The 25,182-nt window shown below is 42.6% G+C and overlaps 1 protein-coding gene across 2 annotated transcripts in view; it reads right to left on the bottom strand.

Annotated features, from left to right (window-relative positions):
• garz (Sec7 domain-containing protein garz) overlaps positions 1 to 24,943 on the bottom strand; it is an 82,952-nt gene extending 58,009 nt beyond the window's left edge. For both annotated transcript variants that reach the window (XM_077649563.1, XM_077649564.1), the window contains exons 1-13: positions 24,790 to 24,943; positions 24,271 to 24,379; positions 23,947 to 24,145; positions 20,566 to 20,793; positions 18,360 to 18,466; positions 17,342 to 17,728; positions 15,771 to 15,972; positions 13,646 to 13,890; positions 13,098 to 13,196; positions 10,673 to 10,867; positions 10,436 to 10,577; positions 5,664 to 5,923; positions 4,111 to 4,313 (exon numbers count right to left, since the gene is read on the bottom strand). In XM_077649563.1, coding sequence (XP_077505689.1) covers positions 4,111 to 4,313; positions 5,664 to 5,923; positions 10,436 to 10,577; positions 10,673 to 10,867; positions 13,098 to 13,196; positions 13,646 to 13,890; positions 15,771 to 15,972; positions 17,342 to 17,728; positions 18,360 to 18,466; positions 20,566 to 20,793; positions 23,947 to 24,145; positions 24,271 to 24,366 — 2,363 coding nt within the window. In that variant the 5' untranslated portion in view covers positions 24,367 to 24,379; positions 24,790 to 24,943. The remainder of the gene's footprint in view (positions 1 to 4,110; positions 4,314 to 5,663; positions 5,924 to 10,435; positions 10,578 to 10,672; positions 10,868 to 13,097; positions 13,197 to 13,645; positions 13,891 to 15,770; positions 15,973 to 17,341; positions 17,729 to 18,359; positions 18,467 to 20,565; positions 20,794 to 23,946; positions 24,146 to 24,270; positions 24,380 to 24,789) is intronic.
• Between the last annotated feature and the right edge of the window lie 239 nt (positions 24,944 to 25,182).

Here is a 25,182-nt window from a genome sequence, read left to right as displayed (position 1 = left end):
CCTACTGACTTCCAAGCATGGATAAGAATAACTACAAAAGTCAACACGCTGAAATATATTGGACAGATCACCATGACTGCAGCAGTAGTAGACTTACCCTAGCAGTGAAAAAACTCGCTACTACTGTCTCCGATTGCTAAAAACTAATTTAGCATTTTTATCCGTCACTCTGTGAAATTCAGAATACAAAAGCCACGCTTCAAGTGCTACAATAAGCTGCACATTACACGCAGACACACTCAGCAAAATAACTAAATGCAGTAAACTCCCATTAGGACGAACTCGGTTAACGAATTCTCGGATAAGAGGAACAATGCAAGGCCATTTGGTTGGATTCCCATAGGATTCAATGTTTAAAAAAATCTGCTCAAGACGAACTTTCGCAGGCGACCGCAAACCCTGGCAACACTGTGCAAAGGCACTCACAGGGCGGCCGCGCAGCACTGCTAAGGAAAGAAAAAAATATGTACATAAACGTTTCTACGCAAGAAAACGCACTCCCACAGGACACCTCCTGCACGCTTCACGAAAACCTAAAGAGAAGCTGTTTTGCTGGTGCCAGTGCAGAAAAGGCAGGCCACCAGCACACCAGCACAGAGATGTCGCATCTCAGCGTCACGCGCGCAACAAGTCTCGCTCGTTGCCTCCGGCAAACCAAGAGGTGCATAGGTGCAAAACTGCACCCGCTCTGACTTGGGGCTTTAAGCCACAAGTCAGAGCGGCGTTGCAACATGTGTTATCACGGCATAGACATGGCCAGGTACTAGCGCCATACAGAAAATATTGTGGCGCATCTGCTCATAGAGTTGGTGACAGCCATGCTGCGGAAGGAACGAGATAAGAAAGATGCACGGATACCCAGCTGGGCACCTTCAAAGTGCTCAGTGCCAGAGGAAAGCAAATATCAGAAGAAAAAAATGCACACACACAGCAGTCACAGCTGGACAGAAAGAGAAGCAGACGGTGAAAAAGAAAACCGGATCAGTGCAATTTTCAAGTAGGACAATGTGAGCTTGTTTCATGCCCCAAATCTTCAGTTCATTCAGACACATAGTACAATAATTAGGGTTGTGCGAATATTGAAATTTTTGAATATGAATCAAATATCGAATATCTGTCCAGGTTGAGAAAAATCTCAGAATAAAAAAAGTAGGCATGTGCAAATATTTGATAATTTCGAATATTCGGTCGGATAGTAAAGTATTCGATACAGTCAAGCTCACATATAACGGCCCCACTTAAGATGAACTTTTGCTTATAACGAACAAGACCTACGCAACCGTCAAAATATACATTGTTTCAATGGCACAAAATCACATATATAAGGAACGTCATTAAGCCTTGCTGATCGCTTACAGCGAACGGATGGCGTAAACTCGGCGCCGCAATGCGAGATAACCTGCCTCCGATTACTTTGTGCGCCCGGTGCGCGGTATGTTTTCGGACCGAGCCTCATCCCGAGATACATGGAGATGGGTGCCCCTTTCAGACGCCTGATGTGAGGTAGCGCTGGATGCTGGGCGCACGGTGCGTATGCCTAGCAGGTGTCATGGAGTCACCACTTAAAAACAACAGCTGTGCAACAACACAATTGCAATAAAAAGCAGCAGTTGGAAGACCCACATACATGTCTCACAACCCACAGATACGTTGGCACCACATGTATGTTGGCTGTCTCAATTTCCAATGGCCACTTTTACAGAAACTCGATGCAGCTTCAATGAGAGCAGCAAAGCTTCAATGCACATTTAGTTTTTTTTCATGTCATGGCCTTGCGTGTTTGAAAAATATGATTTCGAAAAAAGGTTATTGTGCCGTTCAACCTTTTTGTGTGCCAGAATTATTCGAAGAAAATTACTATTATTCAATTCAAATTCGCTTCTAGCGGAAAAACATTTCGCGCAAGAAAAGCAAATTTTGTTGCCCTTATTTTTTCTGGACTAGTGTGTGGTCTTTGCAACTGAAATAAACAAAACTATAATGACTCAATGCAGTACAAAAAAAATTCAACGCGCATAGAAATGCATAGGGCTTGATTAGACAACATCATTATCATCAGCCTAACTACGCCCACTGCAGGGCAAAGGCCTCTCCCATATCTCTCCAATTAAACCTATCTTGAACATAACAGTATGCAGCATGTAATGTGGTCACACAAAATGAGTAACAAAATAAAATCCATGAATTTACACGACTGGCAACTAAGGATAATATAATGGGTAGCAAAACCTCTCATTCGGACTGCAAAGGACTATAAGAAATGTCTGAATTATCCGATCCTCATATCCTCTCCCCCCTTTGAAAAAAATAAGACCCGTATAAAATGCAATACAGCCTTATAAGGAGGCTCCAATGCACAAACAGAGAAAAGCCCATGACAAGCGTGCAGTTTTGGCTCACTGGAAGAACAACAAGGACTTAAGCAAGGGGAACGGCGAGGCTGGTTCTACACAAAAAAAAAAAGACCAGCGAAGCACCAGTTGGCTTCTGAAAGCGGCGCACAGCTGGGTTCTAACAGCTAGCGAATGTGTGGCTGACACCCGTCGTCACCGCATGCTGACTGCAAACCTCAGAAAGCGAAACGACGTGGCCACGCTATTTTTTTGGCCCAGCGACAGAGTCCCTCCTATTGTTGTCACACCTGCCATTATGCAGATACCAGGGGTGTGCAGGTTACAATGCACCTTGCATTAGGCAGGATTTTTACACGATCGTTTGCCCTACCAGTGACACCTCGACTCTGTCCCACTTTGGGAGCTCCGTGCAAAATTCTGCAAGTGGACTTTCCTGCATATCATAATTGACCAAAACTAGATGGCGGAGCTCTCGCTAAACGATTTGTGGAGGCAACAGGGCAAGTGCCATGGGTGTGGGCATTAAGTATAAAGCACATTATGGAAGGATCAAACAAAAAAACCACATGCATTCATGCTGCAACTGTTCAAAGCAGGTGGTCGGCAATCTTGTTCTCATCACGTGTGATGTGTGAGAAAACCCACACAGTAGCATCCAAATGTGATCGACCCACGCAATTAACAATGGGGAAGAAAGTGAAGAGGACGCCTCTGTACTGTTCAATCTCCAGATAACTAGAACTTCGGATCACTTGCCCAGATATTGTGGTTTTGCCATTATCAGATTTATGAAAGTCGGCACAGTATTCGACCGCTGAGTAATACTCGGGAATTCTCGAATACTGATATATGACTCATATTTGAAATTCGATTTTGAAATTTCAAATATTCACACACCCTGAACAATAAGCGTTCTATCTGCAATTATCGTTTCACTGCAAGACCAATTTATATACTGTTTTCATGTTACATATAATTGAAAACACCTAATATATTCGCACATCTTCTTGGGGGGGCGCTTCTGTTAAGTGCAACGTCTGACAAGATTAACAAATTTTCAGTTGCTTCAAGTTCACCTCAAAGGCAGTCTAATGTATGGTATAGTTCCCTTGCTTTTGAAGCTCCGTTTGCAAGCTACTCACAAAAATACTATTGAAATATAATTTTAGCAACAACATTGAGACAAACTTAAAAGCAGAATTACAAATGGTTCTCTAGTTTCAAGCTTGTTAATCAAGTAAGGCAGTACAAGGATAATATATAAGTACTGAAAGAAGCTCTACAGTAAAGCACTGCTTAGCACAAGCAATACTGCTCGTGCTTCAGCAAGGAAAAAAAATATGCTGCCTAAAGCATGCAAAGGCAGACATGCAACTTGGCCCTTAAAAGGCCAATGCAATGTCACTGAACTCAAAAAATGCAACATTAAAAACAGAATTACACATCCAAAAATAAAATGACCCAATGCATCATGCAAACTGAATACCAAAGGTGAGTGGTAGACCTAACCAGATTACGGATCATCTGGAGTTTTCCCATGCACTAATGAAATATAAACAATGCTTGGCCATGTATAAAATGCAGTGATCATCATCATCTGTATACAATGCCCATACACATACACAGACCAACGCATGCTTCCAAGGTGACCCACCACAACAGACCACACTGCAGCTCATCATTCTCGAAAGCACCCAATCCTACAAACATGGACAGGCCCTACGCATAAAGGTAGAAACGCAGACCGGTTACTCACTTGACAAATGCATCAAGCACCTTGAGGTTTTTGCGATTGGCAATGTATTCACCAATTTTCTTCTTATCCAACTGTGAGTTGTCTCTTAGGAACAGAGCCACCTCAGCGGGGTCCAGGGGATCACTTAGCAAGCCATGCTCCTGAAGGAATTCAATGCCCTTGCTGGGCCGACTGTTGAAGTGCTCTGTGCCCGATGCCAGAAGCTACAAAACCAGGACAAACAAAACAAAGACAGTTCAGTAAAATTTTTCCACACAGCCAACAAAAATTTTCCTGACAAGGAACAGTTTGGTTTTACAGGGTTATTGTCTCAAAGTGACTCAGGCTAAGAGGTACACCGTAGTGGAGGGCTTCAGATAATTTCGACTACTTGGCGTTCTTTAGTGTGCACCGACATTGTACAGTACATGGGCCTCTGGCATTTCATCTCCATCGAAATTCAGAAACCGCAGCCAGGATCGGACCAGCATCTTTCAGGTCAGCAGCCGAGAACCCTAACCGCTGAGTCACCGCGGCAGCTTGACAAGGAATGAATTTGCAACAGGTGCTTTGAAGATTCAAGCGGAAACAAAGTAAATATTCCCACAGCTTAAGTGGCTGGTCAGAAAGGAAAATACGTAAGGAGGAAGACACAAAATGCTAGTGCCATGAACGACACGCTTAGGCACTTCCCAGCCAAGTTTTTTCTATGCTGATCACACTGTCAAACATATATTAGAAACTCTTAACTAGCAACATATTCTTAATATTCAATTAATGAATTTTCACATGCCAAGCTGTGCCCAGGCTTTCAGGCACACTGCAGATGAGGGCTCCAGATAAATTTGGACCACCAGGGACTCTTAACATGCATTAAAACCTTAGTATGTGTGTGTTATTAAACCTTACTACAATTGAAATAAGACTCCAAATTCAATGAACTCTTACTCAGCAGCACAATGCCATAGTCACTCCGCCACCGTAGTTAAATTTTTAAACGCTAAACCATACAAAGTAATGTTTTGTAATGTCACAAGAACAAGCTGTCGAAACTGTGACACTGCACCTTGCTAACATGTTCAGTGACAAAAGCTCTAGTGGCGGCATTCATTTCTGGCGTGTGCATCGAGGCAATCAGCTTACCTTAGCAATAATCACAGTTGTGGGTTGGTATTGGTGAAGCAACTTATCAAAAGCAATGGACCGAAACACACAACAGAGCAGAAAAAGGCAAAAAAGGCAATGGGCACACCACATGCCACATGTCAGTTGCTTGTTTCCAGTTTGTATCACATTTGGTTGCACTGCCTGTGATATGATTCAGTATGCTGTCTTTCGACATTATGCTTCCTCAGTGTGCTGCAGCAGCTGCCATATACATGGCCTGTTGCAAAGTTACAAGTGAACCAATGCACATTTGCTTCAGTTCGTCTACTTCCCAAAAAGGCAGAGTCCAAATATTAATTAAAGCTCAGATTTGGAACAGGAGACTCCCTGAGCAGAAAAAATTTGCAGCCAAAAGCTGGGTATTTTTGGGGGGGACAGAACAAATAAAGACATACACACACACACACCTTTTTCTTATGCTTGATGGCCATAAGCTCTTCATGAGACGGGATGTTTTCGGAAACGGACTTGCGATTCGGTCGCATGAAGACTGAGCTCCTGAAATGAGGCTTCGTTCCAGAAGTGGGGCTCTGCAGAGCCCCATCTGGGCAATGGACCAACTGCTGGCCCAATTGGTAGCCAAATGGGGCCACATGACATTGCTCCACCACAGCTGCTGGCTCACCGTGGTAGCCCTCACCGTCACCATCAAGGAGGGACAGGGATCCTAGCAGAGAGACAAAACATACAGCTACAGTTATGTCCAGTGCAAACTAAAAGGTGAGGAAAGAAAACTGGCTCGCCTAAGTGCAGCCAACATTATGCTCCATTCATACTTTGCACCTGCGGAGCCTTTCCCTACCAGCTGTATTGAGATAAAGTCTTTGAACACCATCCTCTGCCACCTTTCTTGACGTCCCCACGCAAAACCAAGTGAGCTTTTTTTCACTTTGTCTTCTTTGTTCCTCAATTAGCTCCAAGCAACAAGTTATACCATTGCATAACATTTACATAACAAACAATATGCTTCTGGGACGCAGAGTGTAAACTTTCTTTTTTTTTTTTCAGGCATTTAGGATTATAACCATTGACATCCCAAAACAGGATTAAATATTTGATGCTGCATTTAGGACCTTTAGATGGTGCTGGGAAATGTCCTATATGAAGAAAACTACGAAATTTCCAAAGCGCAGAGGAAAATTACGCTTTTATCGCTCAAATGTGTGGTCGTACGTGCTGGTTTCACTGATATGCTAATCAGCGCTTAAAAGTTATTTGAAATATATGCGAATCTGCTTGCTTTTTTGACTACCACTTTAAAATGTGCTCACACTGATTCCCACCTCTGAGAGCTCGCCAAGAGGAGGGAAACGATACGACTTTGATCACATTCACTAGATAGGGGCACAGGTTCGAAAAGTAACCAAGTAGAGCTTTTCCCAGCACTAAACCTCTTTCCATGGCTGTCACATCTGTAGTGCTGCTGTCTAATATACTGGACAAATTTTCGACTGCCGGGACTCAGGAAGCTTTCAAACTGCCAGCAGCAGCAGACAAAACAGGGCTCTAAGCAGGTAATGAGCCAGTGTTGAAAGCACACATACAAGTGCCCACTGAGGTTTCAGAAGAAAAACCATAGAAAAGCTGAACTTTCTCATAGCCTTAAACATCGTAGCTTTAAATCGAGAGGCTTGGTTTATGGTTTACAGGGGTTTAACGTCCCAAAGCGACTCAGGCTATGAGGGACGCCGCAGTGAAGGACTCCGGAAATTTCAACCACCTGGGGTTCTTTAACATGCACTGACATCGCACAGTAAACGAGCCTCCAGAATTTTGCCTCCATAAAAATTAGATCGCCGCGGCCGGGATTGAACCCGCGTTGTTCGGGTCAGCAGCCGAGCACCATAACCACTGATCCACCATGGCGACTGAAATCGATAGGTGTACCGCATAAATGGCACATGTGAGCACAGGATGCACCCTTTGAAGCATGCATGCTTAATCTGCCAGGAAGCAGCCGTTTTGTGGAATTCCCAGAAGGGTTGGAAGGCGTGCAACCTGCTGCAGCTGTCACTGCTACCTGTGGATTCAATTCTGCGCAGCAACAAAACGCAAGCCTCAACTCCCCCCCTGTAGTTCTAACCTGCCAAACCAAGGCCAACAATGAAAACAGAATCTTCACAATTATAGATCTCCTAAAGCTTTTGCACCAAAATTTATATTTTTACTTTTTTGTTTGACTTTATTCATGAATAACAAATAAAACAACCAAAACTTTCCTTAATAAGGCTCAGCATTTTTACAGCCTTAAAAAAACTAGCACGAAACTGAGAATAGGAACTGAAAGCAAGGTCTTGAAAAACATCAAAACCTCAATCATTCATGCAAGAGTCATAAACTGTGAACGCACCATGCAGTGCAACAACACAAAATGGAGCAAAGGTATAAGTACTGAGCACCAGCACTTCGATTCACCAGCCCTTACTGAACACAGAAACACATTAATAGCATGTATATAAAATATGTTAACATAATCGCTGGTGCAAATACAGGTTAGTACCTGAAATATGTTACTACTATAAACCTGACGTGAACATGAATTAAGTTTTCAGTGCTGAAATGAAATGTTAGTGTCACATAGTTCAAAAGAAAGCTACTTATGCAGTCAACGTAAGTAAGCCAAGAGAAGTGGCTAATACTGCAGTATTTATTTTGAAAACCTCAGAGTAGAATGAGAAAAAACAATTCCCGAACGGATGATATCTTTTAAGCGATTCAGTGGCAAGGTGTTTGGGAAAGAAACTTCTGAAGTCTTCAACGATGCTGACATGCAAGACACAGGTTTGATCCCGGCCGCGGTGGTTGAATTTCTATGGAGACGAAATTCTGGAGGCCTGTGTACAGTGCGATGTCAGTGCATGTTAAAGAACCCCAGGTGGTCGAAATATCAGCCGTTCAGTTATTACAACTGTTAATTTGAACGGTGGCAGTGCTGTGAATAAAATGCAATGAGCATGCCCACACCATTTTCATAAAGGTAATAGATTGCACAAAACTCAAATGGTTACTACAGATTGCAAATAAAATGCACAGGTTAGGTACATGTAACCATGACATAAAAGGTACGAGTGGTTTAAGTTGATGAGGAGTGTTGTGTACTGGTGACAGCCGCTCCGAAACATGGAGAAAGAATAGATGCATACAACTCAAAATATGCTCACGTTCAGCTCTGCACTAATAAAGCTTGAATGTACCAGAAAAACTGGAATATAGGTCGAACTTTTTTTCAAGAACCCATGCTGAAAAGTCGACCCCAGTCTTATATATACCGGTCATTGGCGGAAAAACTACAGAACTCTTGCAACAATGGGCGGCTGAACTCAACAGCATCTTTCCATCACCATCGCCATCAGCAGCAGTGCCGCCATTTTCCGTTTCCGTAGTTACAAAGCTACGGGGTCTTACGTTTTTATGTGCCGGAATTAAAAACATTTCTGTGCGCAAAATTCTGGCCTAATAGAGAGCAAACAGTGCTCACAAGGTAGAATATTATTGCCTAAGTTGTTTGTGATCTAAATAAAAATCGGTACTTGCCTGTATTTGGAGGAATTGGCGAGAAACTGTTTCCGGCTACGAGTACAGTTCTTGCAGACTTGAGCCAAGCAGCCGGTCTCACAGGCTGCGCCATCTGCCAGACGGCGAGGCAAACGACTTCTCGGCTCGGTGGATGCGAGAAGCGCTCTCTTCAAAGATGGGGTTCGTCTGCCCGCCAGAATTAATATCACAAAGAAGATCACTGCTTCTGCTACTAAATACCGCAGTGAAAATGTGACACCAACCGCACTGCACACACTAGTAACTGATAAGTCGTCGCTTGTGAGCTGCATGTTCATTCGGAAGATGGCACAGCCTGTGAGACCGGCTGCTTGGCTTGCATCTGCAAAAACTGTACTCGTAGTCAAAAGCAGTTTCTCGCCAATTCCACAAAATACAGGCAAGTACCGATGTTTATTTAGATCTCAAACAACTTAGGCAATAATATCCTACCTTGAAAGCGCTGTTTGCTCTCAATTTGGCGAGTATATTGCGCACAGAAATTTTTTAAAATCCGGCGCATAAAAACGAAGTCCCTGTATTTTGGTTAGAGGCTGCTTTTTCACATTTTGTTTCAAAATGAGCGGAAGCCATCGGCAATTCACCGTCGCCTTCAAGAAAAATGCGATTGAGTACAAGGAAGCTCACGGCAACCTGGCGGCACAGCGCGAATTTGGAGTATCCAAAAAGAGCATTCAGTACAGGCGGAGGCAGAAGCTGCGTATTGCAACTTGCAGCAACCAGAAGAAAACATCATTTCGTGGGCAGACTACAGCGTATCCAGAAATGGAAGGAAAGGTTGTGCTGCGTGCAAGATCACTGACTGTGACTGCCGAATGCATCCACGTGAAAGCGGTAGAGATCACGCATGCCTCTAGACTCACGAGGGCGCAATTCAAGGGCTCGCCATCCTGGATGTGGCGATTCATGAAGAGGAAGGGCTTTCCTCTACGACGCCGTACTTGTGTGTGCTAGAAACGAACACTCGAGTCGATGGGCGTGCGATACTGTTAAAAAATTGGCCAGGTGTACATACGAGCAGCATTTAAATGAAAATAAATACTGTCACCATTGTGCAACCTGTCGAGTCGCATTTGTTTCAAGGTAAGGGTGTCTTTCGGTACTTTTTCCATTGAAAAAGATTTTTTTCATTTTTAGAATTGGTTAGTTGGGGGGTCGACCTATAATCCGGTCTGACCTATAGTCCGGTTTTTAGGGTATACCACAAAATGAGGCCTTTTTCTTCTTTCTGTATGCAACAAGCACTGTAATGCCCACGGCTCCAGTAGTGTTTTTACTTTTCCCCTGCACATTCACAGCAACTGAAATGATGACTACCTTTCAAATTCACGGCCAACTTTTAGCTGGTTTTTATTTTGCATCTAATTTTACGCTTCAAAACCTCTGTAAAACTCTAATTAGGAGTGACAATATCCATATACCTATTACAGCACAGTGACAAGCGTAAACAAACAGCACAAAAAAAGCACTGAATTCCACTAACAACCTATGCCATCTTTTTTCTTTATGTCTTCTTATTCATTAGGCCATAAGATGAGTGAAACAATAGTGAAGAAATTAGTACACACATCGTGTAACAAAGGCACACATCAAAGCACACTGTGGTTAAAAAAGCTCTGCTCACCAGACATTGACCCACCGCGGGCAGCCTGGGTCTCACTCAGCATGCGGAAGTGACATCGTGTTTCTATGCTGTCAATCACAGCTAGCAAAGCGTCTAGCGAGAGGAGATGAATAGGCTGTAGGCCTGTCACGGGGAAAGCATTCTGAAAATACACACACAAAAAAACACAATAAAGCATCACATGTGAAACTCACACACTCATAAAGGGCACAGAGCTGCTTCAAGTAGCTTGCTAACCTTTGACAGTACTTTAGTGAGATCTTCAAATAAATTGGAGCAGAAAAGGTCACAGTCATAGTTGAGGTACAGCTCAGTGATAAGGCCAGGTATCCTCCAAAATTGCAAGACAGCTTCCACAGACAACTCCTTTTGGTCCCTTGTCACATTGGGTGACTCGCTCACAATCAGCTCCATGAGCTTGGTGAGATACATCTGAAAAATCAAAGAGGGCAGGAGGCATTATTTAGCAACCACCTCGAGCTACAGTACTAACTGTCTGTCCAGGCTCACGGGGCGCTCATTTGCGAATGGTCAGCTAACTAAACACGACTAATTTCAATCCTTTCATAGTGGTTACAAACTGTCACCTTGTTTTGTCAACTGACAACTGTCGCCTGTTTTTCCACACGCTTCGCTGACGAAGGCATAAAGAAAATCAACTGCCCATTCGTACCAGCATGAAATTATCATAGAGGCAGTAACATGATTAAGACATTTCTGCGGTCATCAGCGGCTAGTTCGGAAGCACTTTCCACTGCGGGTTCAGTGTGAAACACGTTAGGCCTGTCAACAATGAGTGAGCCAGGAGTGAGAGGCGCACTGTCACCCAATGGGCCTCACATCACTGCAGAGAGCACGCCGCCAGCGAATTCACGTCGCAGGCGAGCATCGCGCTTTTTTTTATTTATGATGCAAATTCCAATTACTGACACTGCTGCCACTGAGTGACAGTAGTTCTGGAGGAAGTCTGAACAGAAAGATGTCGCTGGAATGGTTACACTGTGTGCCGCAAAATGTCTTAGAAGGGTTGGAGCAGCCATATTTCTGGCGTGTCATCCATATCACTGTTTTCGAGGCGCATACTATGTCTACTTAACGCGCAGGGACAGGAGTGCTCATGTGCCTCGTCTGAAGCCACCTCTCTTGGATGCCAGAAAGCCTGACTGCGTGCCGTCTCAGAACCAATTCTAGCAAAACGAAAATGGGCACTTATTTATAACGTGCAGGGAAACAAACTTCAATTAAGTTTTAAAGCCAGAGTAGCGGATGTATTTGTTGCGCGAATGTGTCACTTGTGAGAGATTTTCAATTATAAGACTGTTTCACGCGGTCTTCTGAAAGTCGTATAATTGAGGTTCCGCTGTATATATTGATTTTTCCATTTTTATTGATGCATGTGTTTTGTAATGACTGCCCCACAGTGTTGCTGTTCTGTAATCCTGCATTTAAAATTTTTGCATCCTGCCCAGTCAGGCAGACTTGATCGCCTTTAGCCCTGGGCTCCAGGATTTTTCAATTAAATTTCAATTCCAAGTAAAATTTTTCCCCACAACAAACAACAAGAACATTTTCTAGCAGACAGCCATCAGTCTTGTTCGCAGTCATAAAAAACAATAGCAGCAACTACACAGACATTGAAAACAAATTCTTGCACCATACTGTACAGATTAGCAATGAGCCAATCCGTGTATGACAAAAATTAAAAGATTGCAGCATTAACTGAAAAGTAAAGTTAAAACTAATGAGCTCCAGGTTTATCACTTCATTGTTTTTAATGCGCTCACACAGAGAAAGTTAAGATGTAGACACACTCATGCAAACAACAGAGAGAATAGTGCATTATCCAGCAGTAAAACTGAATAACACAAATCACTCGCATATCCTCTGAACCTTCACTCAAAAAGCAACTTCCAGAGGCAGGCTGGTGCATTTGCAATTAAGGAAAATAAGGACAGGTGGCAAACGAGATTAAACATGGCAACTTCCATGCAGCCATGTAGAAGACTGTTCATACCACGGTCTTGCAGCATATAATTTAACTTCTTGGATGTGTATGTACCCATTACCATTTACCAGGCTTGAGCACATTACCCCTTGAGCACACAGTACAAATGCAATCAATGAACAGGGTATATGGCCACGTACACCTCAGCTGGGTACCACCACCATGAATAGGGCTTAAGAGCTCACTAATGGAATTCCAAGTGAACTGCTTCTGCCTTTCACTAGCACCATGTCCTTACACAATTCTGACGAGCTATGCGAGCGATGGTGCACGTCACTCATATGGCGTTGGTGAATGGCAACACCATGAGTGAATGCGCTAGGAAAACTAGACCAAAATATGCACATCACAAACGCAAATGACAACAGGAGAAAAAAAAAATATACAAGATGAGGCGACATGGCCATGGTAAAAGGCACATTTCTCAGGGCCCCACTTGAAGTGCAAGCTGATGTACAAGGGCAGACAAAAATACTCAAACCCGAATACCACTGCTCATATTTGTTATTCTGCAAAAGAAGGATCTCAAAAAACACCACGTAGATTGCGTCATGTCATTATCCACCATATATTTCTTTAAGTTCAATAGTGAGGCATTTCACGGTCCTTTAAACAGTAAAAAACAAGAAGAGCAGGACACATCCCACAGTCACCTACCTCTAGTTGGAACTTGAGATGAGTACGAAGTGCCTCAAACAGCAAAAAGCTCACACGTAAGGAGGACACAAAAATGGAAAGACGAGATGAACTCAAGAGCTGAAACAAACAAAAGCATATCAAGTCATCAAAATTTCATTGAAGTTTTTCTTTTTCTTTTTATGTCAGATACAGAAATAAGCTTTCAAGAAATGTGAACATTTTCAACAACAACGTTTATGGATTTTTGCGTACCAAAGCAGCACTGTAGGCTGTGAGGTGTGTCATAATAGTGATATTCTCAGCCATAGAAAGGTTTCTTAAAAACATGCTCTAAATTTCACCGCACAGGCATTTCATCTCTATTGAATAGTAGCTGCCACAAGCAGGATTTGGCTCACAAACCTGTGCTCAATAGCAAAAAAACCACTGAGCCAGTAAAGTGGGCCAAATAAAAATAAGGAAGTTTTCAGCACAAAAATGATGAGTTTGAGGCAGGTTTAGTCCACCGAGAAGCCAGCCATGAAAACAGGAAAAAGGCACAAGAAAAGGCAAAGTACACCACCCACCATGAGAAGGTTGCGACACACATCATCCTTGACCAGGCTGAGCAAAGAGGGAAAGGAGCTGATGTGGTCAGCTCCACTTTCCAGAGCCACAGCCAGTAGGTTCAGGCCTGAATGGATCATCATCTCAAGGCTCTGTTGCTGCTGCTGGTTGTGGCCAACTGCCTCAGGCACGTACAGCAAGCTGGCAAGGAAGCGCAGCAGCTCCCATACACAAGGTAGCCCATAAGGCACCACGGGGCCTGCTCCTATGACAATGGGAACCAGCACATCAACCGCTTAGGCAGGTACCACTGAAAAACAACTGCTAAGAGCTTCCCATGCAAACGTTAACAATATATAAACATAACAGTAGTCTTATTTTTTAACATACTATCAATGCTGCATAAGTGACCTGTTTCAATGAAATGGGTTGCTGATTTCACTTGTATTTTACCAGTCTTTATTTCTTATCCCTTATTGAAAGAAAACTCAGTGCCTACATGGCTTATTGTGGGGGATACAAAAATTTATAAAATAGATTCACAGTATTTTGGCTCATCACATCCCATAGCAATGAATTCCATTTCTTGATGGTCCATACAAAAAACAATGATGAAAAATGGTCGCCCTAGAGCTATATGGTTGGACCTCATAGCAATCCAACAGAAGAGGTTCCAAATAATACACTTACACCAATGCCACACTTTTTGTTGCAAAAAGAATGGCATTAGGTGCCTAGTGCCTCCAGTTTTAATGAAATTCACACACTGCCATGCAGACAAACTTAAGGGGGGATGAAGCTTTCAAATCATGAAAACCTCGAAAAAAAATGTAATTTTAGAAAACACCAGATTTTGTATATATAAGGTCTTTCCAATTATATACCAAAAGATTTTCTCCGAAAAGAGCCCAGAAGTGACCTTTAAAAATGTTTTCTGTGACCACAGGCAGCAAGAAACTGGCCGAGATCTTCGAGAAAGTGCCAGTTTTCTCAAAAGTATTTTTTGACCTGCCTGCCCTGCTTGCAGAAAGCATAGCATGACTATGGCTTCATAGATTTTCATGCGATTTGTTGCATTTTGTTTCTTGATAAATTCTTTATGCAGTGACATTCTATATTTCTAAATTACTTTCTCACTTTTTTCACTCTGTCACTAATTTAACAAGACAGTAATGAGCACATTATGCAAGCATGGATATAATACTGTGTAGAAAAAACCCTGGTTGTTAAAAATATTTGGAGAATGTCACTGTACGCACCATTCCTTTAGCTAAAATTTAAGAGTGACTCTAGGTTCCCATCAAGTTTTGCTGTCATGCCAGGCTTTCTGCAAGTTTGGTACAGCAATAAAGCACATAAAAATTGAAAATGCCAAAACTACTGAAAGTATATGAGCGAAAATTAGTATTTATTCATTTAGTGTACTTCCCAATCAGCGTGCCAAATTTCATCGCTCTATGCCAAAAATTAAAAATTTTGCCTCCGAAAGCAACGTTCCCCTTTACAGGGTCCCTGAAAAGGGTGTCTGAGCTTGGCCTATAAAATGCTTGCATTATGTAGAGTACAGGCCACCGAGAATTCATGCCATTTACAAGACCTCAAAAGTGATTGGAAAATTTACAATACATTTTTTTTAAATTCCCGCTTTCACACCCCGCGGCCACCAGTGGTGTGGTTCCAGCGGTGCCAGGCTTTCACACGAAACCTGGCATACGACGACATCATGTCATGCAAGTGACGTCAGTAGCAGAGGGTTATCATTGGTTCGCCACACCAACTCTTTCAGACATCACGTAGCTACCATGGCCGTGGCCACTGCAGCTGGTCAGAAAGCCCCTCTCATTCTAGAAAGAGTCATTCAAGGGAACTAAATAATAAAATAAAAATAAACATAAAATGCTTTACCTGTGTAAGGTGTTGTCAAGCGACAGTTTTAGAAGTTTTATTCTCAAACGATAAGGGTGTCTCCTTTTCTTGCTTAGCTCAAGCAATTTGACACACCGTATACTGTGCACACAGTGATACAATATTTGAAGACTAATTATGTGCATTGCCTAATCAAGTGTGTAATGGCACAGTTTTTGACTAGCTAATCGCAGGAACAGATGGCTAAACACTGTACTTTATAAAATGCTTCAAACTTACCTTCCCGACCACCGTGCAGTGCTGTGAAACGCACACCATGTGGATTGACATAGTCATTGTCTCCAGTACCACCCATAGTGACCACTGTGCCTGTGCTTTCCTTTTCAATGCTTGTTTCTAGGCTTGACGGCTCTTGTGCAACAAGGTTGTACTCACTCCCTGTCAGGTCTTGGCTCATAGACAGGACACTGTCCAGACCTTCCTGCACATAAAATAAAACCATAACTTGGCAAATTCTGTGCATGGTATACGAAAATACTGCTATTTTATAGCTGTTTTCAACAAACTACCTCTTTGGTACAAGTGCCCCCTGATCTAGCCCTCACTGTGTGCATTTTGAACTGCAGTGCCTTGTGTGCCTTTCAGTGAAGACCCACCCGGAAGTAATGTTCTGAGTAGATATGGCAGCAGCCACCCATGGCCATTGTCAAACAACACAAGAGCCACTCATAAAACACTGAAAGGCAAACTCTCCATCTCAATAAAAATTTTCACAGAAGGAACACATGAAGGAAAGCACAAATGTATATGGTACGACGACGAAAAGAGAAAGATGCAGCACACATCTTTAGCCACTGCGGCATTCCAAATATAGAAAGAGGGTAAAGTACAGGGTACAGTCTGTCGGCTTTCCTGGAAGCAAGCATGCCATTACCATACCTTGCTAGTGTACTGAGATGGTAAATGCAGGGTGAAACAAATGCTGCACGATTGCACATCATGCCATTCTCAAACCATATAAAAGCACTACGTAATTCAAAAGCTAACAGGGAACTATGCACATTGTCCAATTTGCCATCAGGCTATATGATGTGGCCTTTGTGGTTCCCCAGGTGATAAATGCACTGCATATTAAAATGGAGCACCACCTTACTGCCAGATGTCTCAAAAGACCAAAGCATGATATCAGACAGCCAGAAATTCTTTTGGCACCAGTGAATGGCTTCTTAACTCTTCATGCACAGTACATACTAGACTTCTAATATGAACATGCTGACACTGTCACAAATAGCCCGCCAGAAACACTAGCAAATTCATGGCAGTAACAATACAGCACCAAATACCAAACTTGCAATGTCTTTTTGGCCCATGATAATAAAGTTGGACAGAAAATTATTTGTTACAGTAGCCAGAGAACAGTAAAAATTGGTAACCCCCCCCCCCCCCCCTAGCAAATTCTAGAAAAAGTGCCCTGAATGCTCAACATTAGTACCTGATAACACATAATATAAGGAATTAGTGAACTCTTGTTCACTCTGCTCTAACCCATCTCAAACTGAATATTTCGCACGCAGCAGTGCGCATTACAGCGTCTTTTCAGTGTTGAGAAATCGCCATTGGGGTGAAACTGTTAGCATCAGTGTCTATGTTGATGTCACACATATACATATTGAATATTTCTTCAGTTCTGATGGCACTACTGCTGCATGCACTTTAATCATGACAATAAACCCTACCCTATTCTTGGAAAAAAGTATCCAGTACATCTCTGCATTATTTGAGAGGGAGAAAAATACATCCTCTTTTTTTTTTTTTTTCACAAAGTTCCAATGATTGATCACGTATCTTACCTGCGCACAACTCAATGAGTCTGCCTGACTGGTGTCTAAGTCAACAATTGATGGCACAGAGTCCGACAGGTGAATGACCCCCGTCAGTGGGCCAGGTTCAAGGCTGGAATCAGATGCAGGTGGAAATTCAGACTCAGACGTTGACCCAGGACCAGGCAAGGGGACTTTCGACACTCCTGATCCCACAGTCTCCCCAACAGGTGGCTGTTCGTCTGTTGTTGGAGTCTGCGGCTGAGATGCTACATTTGCTGGTGACTGTGACACAGCATGTGTCTGTTGCTGTGCTTGTGAATCGTGTTCCCGAGGAATTTTTCTATGCTTGGGCACCGGAGACCGACGTTTCCTGGCATTTCTTGCGTTGTCCATGCCACTTGCCCTCATTTTCAACTGGGAGAAATGCAGAAACATGGAAGAGCAAATAAGCGGAATAACAGAACAACCAAAAAAATAGTACAGAAGCTTTTACGTTTCCTAGCTCTGTGTCAGACATGCGAAACAACAAAGCTAGCCTGCTCTAGAAATATTTCTGTAACCAAAGTTAAAAACTGCTCTAAAATGGTCAACATCATCCACGATATTCCCAAAACAACATACACAATACTTCCGACTGAGCAGGCAGTCTGTTACGTTGATATACAGGAAGGGGCAGCAGCATGCATGAACACATAAAGGAATTAGCATTTGCTAACAAGCACAAAGAACGGTTACCCTAACTTCTGGTTGATTAGAGGAGAGCCTCACATTGCACCTGGTTTGGTAAGCCGCAGTCAGACTGATCCTAGTCTTTCATTGCATCTAACAAAACTTAATTCCATAGTTTTCACAACAGGCGAATCAAAGTCAAATACAAAATTAAGGGGCTCTGCAGAATCTAGAACAAAACCCTCCAGGTGAAAACTTGAATGAGGTAAATAAACCATTTAATCCAGCTTCTTTCTCTTCGTACTAGATGAAAAGGATTCGTAGCGTGTGTGTCACTGCTACAGAGCAATGATTATACACTGTATATTACACTCACCTTCTTTGAACAACCCCCTTTAGCAACTTCAGAAAACTGTGGAAGGCGAGAGAAAAGCAACTGCACCATGTCCATGAGAGCCTGCTCTGCTGACTTACGCAGTAATTCTACAAGACAAAACAAACACAAATGTGTTTTATGAATTAGCGAGACACTTTCCAGCATGCACTTATTGTGACCATTTTGCAAGTGAACAAAGTCAACAGAAACAGCTTCAACAACACTAGCAAAAGTTTCCATCGTAAAGCTCAACAACTACACACCAGAGGACCTAAGAAACAAACTGCTTTATCCCTCCTTCCGATTATACTGCCCTGAAGCAATAGAACACAGCAAAATATGACAGCATAACTGGATCCGTAAAATGCAGTTGATGCATGGTCAGGCTATGTAAGCAACCCAGTGTCCCACCGCCGTGGCTGAGTGGTTATGGCACTCGGCTGCTGGCCCGAAAGACGCGGGTTCGATCCCGAACATGGTAATCCAGCGGTACAAGCCATCTTCAACTTTTCCCCAGCGTCCCTTTAAAGTTCGCAGGACAGCAGCATTCTGCGACATGCTCCAATGTAAGTCGAGCTCCGAGACCTCTTCCTAGATAACCCCACAAAGTATTTCATGAGACATATTCATAGTCCATCAGCCATAGCCTCAAGATGACTTAGGCTAAAGGTTTACCCAATTATGCAATACTGCAAGAAAATATGTTCACAAACTGCTTATGCAATAATACATGCAATACATGCACAGGTAGTGCACAGTAAGCAATGCCTCACTACATGAGTGAAACAGGCTACACACAAGGTGAAATTAAATTCAACGCAAGCTGAAGAAGCACACGTATGTGTGCAATTTGTCGGACCACCAAAAGAAAGGTTACTCACAGCATTTTGCACAATAAGCAACCCTCTCAGCAGCACTTCATTACATTATTTGCTATTGTTCTGAATTACACACTTCATACTACAGCGCTCTCGTGTATCTCTCGTGAAGTCAAAGCCTCCAGATTTATTGATGGGCTTAATTCTGCCTTGCATACCCTGTTACTGTGCACATGGACAGAATTGTGACAACTTCCAGCTAAGGCTTCGACACAGGTAGATGAAAGCACTAATCCAGCTCTTTTATTGCATGGAGAATAATATTCTAAATGAGAGAAGCCAAAACATCAGTCAACTGCTTTACATGAACGATGCATGAAAAATAGACAGATGGAACACAGACAAACGAGATGACAGCAGGGAGAGCAATACTATTAGCAGTAACATCCTTTGGAATACAATATGCATCATTTTTCTTTTTTTTTTTCACAGTGAATGTAGAACCAGCTGCTATAAACACAGCAAGAAGGTAAACAGTACTGAATTAGCAGAATGCGCAGAATGAAACATCAACTGCTTTACATGAACGATGCATGAAAAATGGACAGACAGAACACAGACAAATGAGATGACAGCAGGAAGAGCAATACTATTAGCAGTAACGTCCTTTGAAATACACTATCAGAGTGCAACTTACTCAATGTTGCAAAGGTCCTCTACTAAAAGTACTAATCGCATGTGTCGAACTGCTAACTCATATGCAGCAGTTCAACACATGCATGCCTTTTTGACACTTAATTCAAAGTTATTTAGGTGATTATGATAATCTAACTGAATGAACATTTTTTTCTCAGAAGTTGCTTTCTCACTGACCATACAACTGCTCAACTTTGAAAAGATACCTTTAATCAGAGCACTTTTCATGTGCTTCAAATAAAAGAGTGAAAAATGTTGAATAAGCCCAAAATGCAATCATTCATACATGCTATGTGGCACCAAGACAACGAACAACATGCAGCAGGAACTACTAGTAGGAGCAATTTGTGCCAACAAAGCACTCATCCTGCAAGATATTAGAATTTCATGACTTGCTTTGAGCACTTCCAAAATATTTTCACACCAGAAGAATAAGTTAGGGAAGAGCATTGCTATGTGCCTCTTTGAGCATGCTACTTTCTAAATGAGCCTTTTACTGTAGATTCTGCATATTACACTTATTATACCGCCTTCAACCATCGCAATACTTATTTGTTCAATCATAACATAGAAATTGACTGAGATGATTTTCAATTATACCACAACAGTTTTGTCATGGTAGAAAAAATTCGAATTATTGAAATCTATGCATATAAGTGAATCGTAAAACACAATATGTAAAATGCACTCACCACTGAGCCTTGTCTCGAAGCAGATGCGAATGCAAGACTGCATCATTTCACACACAGACTCATTTGAAAGCAGGGCACCCACGTGGGATAGAAAGAGAGATCGCAGGACAAGCAGTATTTTCATAAGCACCACCTCATCTGACGCCGGATCGATGCCCATGAAACGGGCATGTGTAACAGCATCTGCAATACTTTCAGCTGCAGACGCTGATGACTCCAATCTGTGATCTGCAACACAAAAGCACATGAAACATGTACAGATGTTACAACTATTGGCCCAAAATTGTTTTTACGAATTCTAACTAGCCACGCTTACTAAGCAAGATTGGCAGACCATCATGGTCACTCTTCCATCTTGGTTTTTTTCTACTCCACAGTGCCAAGCTAAGTTGAAAACTAGTAAACTCCATCTCATAGCTTTGTAATGTTCTTTAAACAACAACCAGAATTAAAACTTCCTTAACATAACAAAAAATACCAACATCCAAGCTTTGTCCACTCTGAATACTTGTGCTGGGCATATATTCCAGAAAAAAAAAATCGTGAAGAAAAACTAAACCACGTGTACTAAACAATGTTTGTTATGAACCAACCCCTACGCTGCAGTGGGAGACAAATATTCAGAACAGTTGGCCAAAGTGAGCATGGCCGAGAAGTTTGAAAACAAGTACTGTCACTGAGAATGCACAGCCACAGCTGCCAGAACAACAAAGCAGAACAAATGCCAAAGAGCACTAGGCACCCTAGTATATTCAAGGTTATTTTTTTCCCAATATAGTAAATTGTTAAATAGCTTTTGACCCACATTTTTATCGGTTAGGATAGAATTGTATATTATGAGGTTTAACGTACTGAAGCGACACATGGGCTATGGGGGACGCTATTGCGGAGGGCTCCGGATTCTGGGGTTCTTTAACAGCACATGGATGCCTTTTACGTTTCACCTTCATCGAAACCCGGCCGCTGCGGTCTGGATTGAACCCGGGTCCTCCAGCTCAGATAGCTGGGCGCCCTAACGACCGAGCCACCACAGCAGGTGGTTAGGATAGTATTAAATGTGGTTGCATCCCAGAGCTTAAGACTACACATTACAAAAAGGAATTTACAACAGTACAATTAAAAGTAAGCAGTTAATCAGGTTTATGGTCTGTTTAATGTCCCAAATCGACCCAGGCAAGGAGGGGAGGGCTCCGGATAATTTTTACCACCTGGGGTTCTTTAACGTGCACTGACATTGCGCAGTACATGGACCTCTAACATTTCACCTCCATCAAAATGTGACTGCCACAGCCAGGATCGAACCTGTACCTTTCGGGATAGCAGCCAAGCACCATAACCAGTGAGCGAACACAGCAGCGCAAGCAGCTTTTCAGGATCCTAGAACGCCTAGTAGCACCAGCTCAAAGCTAGTATGCTGTTTTCAATCTGGCTAGCTCATGTTGATAATGATGATGAGTTTTAATAGCACAAGGACAGTGTTGGTCAAAGAGCACCATGGCTCAAGGTATTTTTTTCAACTACACAAGGGGTGGTTATAGGCCCATTTTTCAAGCATTTCACCCAAGAGAAGCCAAGCACTAGGCCAGGGAAAAGTTTGTACCCACTGTATCACCGGTGGGTACCCCGCGGCACTGGGGAATAAACCCCTTACCTCCCGCACACGAGGCGGATGCTTTAACTATTAGGCCACTGCTGCGGTCGGCGAGCTCATTTTTCACAAATAACTACTTGTCTCGGCAAAATCCTGTAGCTGCCCTTAGAAAAAAAAATTTCTAGAAGCCATAATGCACATAACTTGTGCAGCTTTATCTGTAGGTGCTGCAATTTTGTTCCCATAGCAGATAAAAGTGATGGGAGTGGCGAAACAATGCAATTTTTCAGAAAACAAAAGAAAGGCCAAGTGAGAAAACTAGACAAGAAATCTATGAGCTACAAAAGGGTCAAATAGTGCATTCACTTAGCTCCGCAAGAACTGAGCAACCATGCAATAAAAAACACAATCCAAAGTCGCAATTTCTGAAACCCAGTACCAGCTGAAAACATACCCTGACAAAGCCAAAAGTAATGCCAGCAAGCTGCTGCCAGCACTTACATCACAGCAGTTGAGTCACTCATTCTATCAGCTTATTACGCTAACTCACAAGTGCACCGGTTCGACACATGTGTGCCTTTCCGACACTTTTTTCCTTCTATTTTTTTATCATACAAGCAGCTTGCCAATTGAAAGTATGCAAGCTCTGCCAGAGCCACAGGAGTGCTGCTTGGTCTACAGCCTGGAATGCTTGGGACATGCAGCTCACTAACAAAGTTTCAGCAAGCACAGCACCTTTGACACTTAGAAACACAATGCCTTCCAAAGATAACATCTTCTCATAATTGTTAACTTTTGGAGACTAGTGATAATAGCAGTTTGAGGAAGTAGGTGCTAAAAAAGGCAACAGCTATCACCTTAATGCTTGTTTTCACAATGTATGCTTAATTCCTCCTTTTAAAAAATATGCTGAACAATTACAACATACATCCAGGCCCAAGAAATACATCAGCACACTAGATACTGCCCAACCAAGTGCATCTTTTCCAACAGCATGGGCGTATAAGCCATTTCACCTGAGACTCACACCACCTAAAATTATGGTTTCCAATGTATCTTACAAAAATAAGCAACGGCCACAGCAAAATCATCAAGGAATCAAAATGTAACTTGGTGATGACATTTTCAGTCATAATTCGCTACCTTTCCTAAGGGGAGAGAACAGGTAAATAACATTAGGAGCGAAATGTTACAATGCATTCTGAATTCCTACCACATCGGGTGGCAGAAAAACAGCAAACACGCATTCTTGCATTTCCCTAACAAATGAATTTTGCTATCACAAAAGGGAATGAACACACATCACCACAGCAGCAAATTGCCACAGTCATTATACAATACCATGCACGAGGAAACAAGAACACGAATGATGACAGACTCATTGATTCATCTTAAATGCTTTCATATCACGGTCAATAACATTCAACTGCAAACCAACGCAAATAATTTTAACATAGACAGCACCAGGCACTCATTACTTGCGCAGCATAACAATCAAGCCCACAAATGATGAGTGCTTCACAACACTGCCTACCATACTGTCTACCTTATTTCCATATTTACGTTCACAGTGGCTTGGTAATTAACTAGTGCAGCAACAAAGGTTTATGTAGAAGGGAAGTTCATCAGCATGCCACCATCCACCACACTACGATTTCATGACACCACATAGTAAAGTGCTAGAAAACGTCAAACCTAAAATTTCAGGACAGAAATATTAAATGAATGAATGAACTTAAAGATGAAGAAGAATCAGCCCACGCTAAGCATATACCAATATAACAACTTACCTAAAAGGCCATAGGAGAGGAATTTGTTCACTGACGCAAGAGCTTGGCCAGTTACGATGCCACTGGTGTCATCTGAACGAATTGCTTCCAAGAACGGTCCGAAATAAACGCTTGGCTCAATGTCTGAAATATCGGTGGAGCGGCCTAATGCGTCCTTCAGGTTTGAAAAGCTGCGGGTTAGAGCTTCGTGTTCTTCCGCCTGCAAAAAAATGAGGCGTGTGTGAACGCGTAGACATCGCGGTGGCAAAATTCGCGAGCTTGTCACCTTAGTGTCAATGCACCACAGCAACTGTACCTTCAATATGAGAATTACTAAGTGAATACCTGATTGCTCTGTCCACTACTACTCCGTCTCAAGGCGGCTGTTATGACCGATACCTCCCCGGCGATGATGTAGATGTGGTTTTCCGGGACATACATTCTGTTCGTTCGTCTGAAATTACGCAAGAAACCGCATAGGTCCAATAATCAGGCTGACTTGTAGTTGACATGCCATGAAAGTTCTTCCTACACGTTGTACCGCGTAGAAATCGTACTGCAGAGGCAGATCACAGATCGTCGAAAGCAGTCGACAGAGTCTGCAACCACTGTAATACCAGCTGTTTCTCAAAAATAACAAATATCACATACGAAAAATCCACAGTAATAGCGTATACCGGTTACTTTCCAGCGTTAAATTTCCCTGTGAATTGATATCCTGTCAGTATTACGAGCTTACAACCTCGATTTGGCGCTGGGCACTGTCATATGCAAACCCGTGACGCAAGGCTGCGCCGCCGTGCCACGTCAGAGGAATTGCGAAGGGAAAGCGTTAGTTTAATATATGTGAACAGGACTACGTACCACTTGCAGAGGTGACCTGCTAAATACTTTTGCTCAAGCCATATGCTCCACAGATGAAAAAAAAGGGGGGGAAAACAGCAACCTGAGGAACCGACCACGATCACCATGAGCGTGAACGTCACCTCTCAAAGGGCGGAGAATGACGGAACGAATTATTGCCATAGTAACAAATTTTCAGTGTTCAAGCTGCCCACAATGTTGCTTTCTTAACTCTAAGAATGTGAATGTTACAAGATATAATAAATATGAGGGTAGTTTTTTTCAAAATTTATGAAACATCTGATAACTGAGACGCGCGAATTTCAAAATGCAGACGAAGTTTGATGCATGCTTCTTTCGTCGGTTTCGTCGACCGGGCAGTGGATGAGTCTGGCTCCCTGAATTTCACGAAGG

The sequence above is a fragment of the Amblyomma americanum genome, chromosome 1, assembly GCF_052857255.1.
Source record: "Amblyomma americanum isolate KBUSLIRL-KWMA chromosome 1, ASM5285725v1, whole genome shotgun sequence".
Lineage (NCBI taxonomy): Eukaryota > Metazoa > Arthropoda > Arachnida > Ixodida > Ixodidae > Amblyomma > Amblyomma americanum.
The sequence above is the reverse complement of the archived record's forward strand: the minus strand, read 5'-3'. Positions and strand labels throughout refer to the sequence as shown.